The sequence below is a fragment of the Austrofundulus limnaeus genome, unplaced genomic scaffold (genome assembly GCF_001266775.1).
Source record: "Austrofundulus limnaeus strain Quisiro unplaced genomic scaffold, Austrofundulus_limnaeus-1.0 Scaffold308, whole genome shotgun sequence".
Lineage (NCBI taxonomy): Eukaryota > Metazoa > Chordata > Actinopteri > Cyprinodontiformes > Rivulidae > Austrofundulus > Austrofundulus limnaeus.
The window spans coordinates 123,577-127,776 of record NW_013952710.1 but is presented as its reverse complement, the minus strand read 5'-3'; the positions used below and the strand labels follow the sequence as shown (position 1 = coordinate 127,776).

Sequence of the window (4,200 nt, the reverse complement as noted above, 5' to 3'; positions counted from 1 at the left end):
CCATAACACAAACAGCTTTTCTGACATTATTTAAAACATTAGATAGATTATATAAACTGTAAAATATTAATAATAATTGGATTAATATTATTATTAATAGTTTTAATGATTTCTACGTCGTCAGTCCTTTTTTTTCTGCTCTGTTGTCAACATGTACAGTAATGGGAAATCCAGACTGTTGACCGTTTAGCGTTAGCCGTTAGCTTCACCAGCCGATCACACGGTCACATGGTTTTCTGCACACTCCAGCTGTTCTATAGAACCTCCATGGGTAAAACAAAGATATTTTGTCATCTCATCTCTGCGTAGACCTGCATGATGGGGCTGGTCCAGGATCAGGTGTGGATGGGTTCTCGGGACTCTGTCATCTACATCATCGACACTCGCAGCCTGTCCTGCAACAAACAGCTGACTGAACACCAACATGAGGTGACCGGCCTCTCGCTGGACTCCAGAGACCACAGCAGCAGGTGGAAACACCATCGTCTCTGTTAGCCAACTGAAAAGGAGAAGCAGACTCAGGAAGGTGTTGAGGGAAATCTCTGGGGGAACTTTGAATCAGAATTTTTCCTCTCTTCTTTTCCAGTCAGCACATGTACTCGTGCAGCTGTGATGGGACCATCCTGCAATGGGACTTGACCAGTTTGACAGTGAAGAAGAAGTTCAACCCCACCTGCGACCGACTGCTGTCCATACAGATTTGTGGCAGCACCCTKTGGGGCTGTGAGTAAGCATTATTTATTTTGAATTTTATTATTGTCCCCTGCCACCAAAGCAGGATCAATAATGTTTTAGCTAGTGCAAAATAACTCATAAAGCACTAGAAGAAATAAAAAGTAGATTCAGCAGGATATGTCCTCTTTAATCAAATAAACAGCGTCTATGATTTTGTTTGAAATGCATTTTTGTAACACGCACTTGTTAATGTGTAGGTTGTACTGATGCTGTTGTGGAACTGAAAAAGAATAGTTTGCGACAAAGGAGGATAACACTTCCTGGCGACCTGCAGAGCACACCACGTAGCTTCAGCTGCTTCGTCGTCATCCCAGAGGTGACTTTGCTGAGAGTTTGCTTTAAAGACAATAAAAAAACAAAATCTCGTTATAATATTTTGGTTGGTATAAAAATTTGCCTGTTAGAGTTTATTTAATTTATCATATTTTGATGTTTTCAGGGTACAGTGTAACTTCAAATGTTAACCTTTAAAGGGATCCCTGATTAGTTGTCACATTAGAATTTATTTTATAAACATATATTTTAACTGTAAAATAAAGACTAAAAATACTGTAGGCTGTTTAGTTTCGTAAATTTTTAAAAATATATTTTAACACAGACGGAGCCATTTTATTTACACGCAAAGCATTCTGGGTAAATGATGACATGGATATGTCCTCGGTGCGAGGCTGCTAGCGAGCTATATCCACCCTGAAGGTTAATCTTGGACAATATCTGATGATCGACTCTTTTAAATGAAACCAGAGAGCGTTGACAGAGAGGAGAAGGTAGAAATGACTCAGCCTGGAACTGAAAATATGGATGGAGGACAACAGAGCTGCTTCATGGAAGAAGTACCATAGCTCAGCGCTAGCGCGACAAACAAGCTAAACTGAGGTCCTCCATCCATATTTTCAGTTCCAGGCTGAGTCATTTCTACCTTCTCCTCTCTGTCAACGCTCTCTGGTTTCATTTAAAAGAGTCGATCATCAGATATTGTCCAAGATTAACCTTCAGGGTGGATATAGCTCGCTAGCAGCCTCGCACYGAGGACCTATCCACGTCATCATTTACCCAGAATGCTTTGTGTGTAATTAAGATGTCCATGTCCAGGTAATATATTTTTTAACCTTTAGTTTAAAAATTATGAAAACATCCTACAGTATTTTTAGAGTCTTTATTTTACAGTTAAAATAAATGTTTAACAAATAAAGTCTAATGTTACAACTAATCGGGGATCCCTTTAAACCTGTTTGTTGCAGCGAGAGCAGTTGTGGGCAGGCTGTTCAGGCTCACAAGAGTTGTTTCTCTGGCTGACGAATAACCTCAAACATCTGTCCAAAAAAATCTSCCTGCCCAACACGTCCGGAATCACCTGCATGATTCAAGTCAAAAACCAAGTGAGACTTTTATTTGTGTGCTCTTGGTGCTGCTGCAGAGTGTTATTACTTATCTGCTGTGGTCGTTCCTGTTCTCAGATCTGGGTGGGCTGCGATGGACAGAACGACACTGGAGGTCAGCTGAGAAGCCAGTTGTTTGTGGTGGATTTAAACAGCCTCGCAGTGGAAAAGGAGCTGCTGGCTCATTCAGACAGCATCCAGACTCTCTGCTCTGCTGAAGATCGTTACATCCTGAGTGGCTCTGCACGCCGCGATGGCAAGATTGCCATCTGGAAAGCTGAGTAGAAAGCATCTGAAAAGGACCAAGTGTCACCAAACATTTAAAAAATAATGGAAAGTTTTTCATTAGAATGGTCACAGTATTGGAATGGTAACTGAGCTTTATATTTTTAAGCTGAAAAAAAGAAACTGTTTTAAAGACAAAATGTTTCTTGCCAAAATCTTGTTAATAACAAACACGATGTAAAAAATTTGGACATTTTTATATGAATGTTTACAAGAAACCTGGACTGGATGTGACAGCAACAATAAGCTATTTAATTGCTGTTATTGGCCAAAAATGTKGTCTGTAACTAAGCACTAATTAAATGTTAAAGATCTTGTTTTTTATGTTTTTGTAAAAAATGTGGCACATTAACAATGTTAGTACCATTAATACAACCTAAAATATAATTTGCTTGAAACAATAAACAGTCAATTATTAGTCATTATGAAAGGCTTGTTGTTTATACTTTTTCATGCCAGTTTCAGCTGTAGTATTCTGGAACACAAATATGCCTTAAGTGAATATACACCAATAATAGGAATTTCAATATAACTAAGATTTATTCATTAATCTAATTACAAACAGCTTGATAAACAACCAGAAAAAAATGTCTTTCAATCAGAAATATGTTTTGACAAATCGGTAGTTTTAACTATTAAAGTCACGAGGAAATATATTTCAGAAAAAAAATTCTACAATGTTTTCTGGTGTATTAGTATTAAATTATATTTCTATGAATGAATAAATTGTTGAAAGTCTCAGATTTCACCAACAACCCATTGCCTAACCGAGTGTAGAAAGTGTAGAATTTAACATTTAATACAGTTTTAGATAAAAAAAAAACACTTTGCAGATCACGTATGCTGGCCCTTGTTATTAATATATGTTCTTTATTTTGTTCTTTTTTTTCTACTGTTAATTTTATGTTTACTCATGTCATAAAGCGCCTTTCTTAATGTAATGAGTAGGTACCTTTTTGTTATACAAACTTGTAAATAAAGATTTTTTGAAAAAAAAAAAAGCTTCCGATCACGTGACCTTGACGTCAATTTCCTGCGACGGCGTCCACACTCGTTTCCTCGTGTGACCGGGTTCTGCCAAATCTATAATTTCAGGTTAGTTATGCATGAATATGAAATTATAATGCTTGTGTATTTATTGTTCGTGTTCCGATTTTATAAATAATGCTCGACCAGATGTGTGGAAACGGGTTGGATTTGTTTCATTACGTCCCTTCCTTCCCACAAGGTCAGAACGTATCAGCAGCTTTCTTTTATAAAACCGTGTATGCCGTTTTAACAGTACGGAAGCGCATTGATATCACACAGGGGGAAAAAAATTCTAGCGCTTAAAAGAGAGTTGTCTGAGAGTAAATCTGTTAGCATTATGATATGAACCAGTGGATTGATTTTAATTGAATTCACAAAGTAAAAATAAATCTACAATAAAGCTTTGAAGACTTAACTAATTCAAGATGACACGGCAGCGACTGTAGCAAACTCAAAAACAGCTGCAGCTAAACTAGCCTGGTCCTTTTAGTGTTGTGTCGTTCACGAATGATTTGTTCATTTTAATGCATCATTTCAGTGAACGAACTGATTCGAATCACTTTGTCTTTTATTTATTTATTTTTGCCACTTCAGTAGAAAGCAGAATTGAATATCTTAATATTAGTATCTTAGCTTCTTCATCATCAGTGGCTTTTTTAATTTTTAAATTTTTTTTAATAGGAGAAAATGAAAGAGAAAAAAGGGAAATGTAATGAGAGAGTGAAAGAGAGATTAGAAGATATGTGACATATATGTTGAGAAAACACAAGAC

At 36.8% G+C, this 4,200-nt stretch overlaps 2 protein-coding genes across 2 annotated transcripts in view; both read left to right on the top strand.

The window, feature by feature from the left end:
• LOC106527087 (DENN domain-containing protein 3) overlaps positions 1–2,817 on the top strand; it is a gene marked incomplete at its 5' end in the record, with an annotated part of 22,752 nt that extends 19,935 nt beyond the window's left edge. Inside the window, 5 exon segments of the mRNA XM_014021852.1 lie at positions 310–470; positions 587–723; positions 933–1,051; positions 1,977–2,114; positions 2,193–2,817. Coding sequence (XP_013877306.1) covers positions 310–470; positions 587–723; positions 933–1,051; positions 1,977–2,114; positions 2,193–2,399 — 762 coding nt within the window.
• Positions 2,818–3,417: 600 nt separating this feature from the next.
• tbrg4 (transforming growth factor beta regulator 4) overlaps positions 3,418–4,200 on the top strand; it is a gene marked incomplete in the record, with an annotated part of 21,452 nt that continues 20,669 nt past the window's right edge. The window contains 1 exon segment of the mRNA XM_014021851.1: positions 3,418–3,494.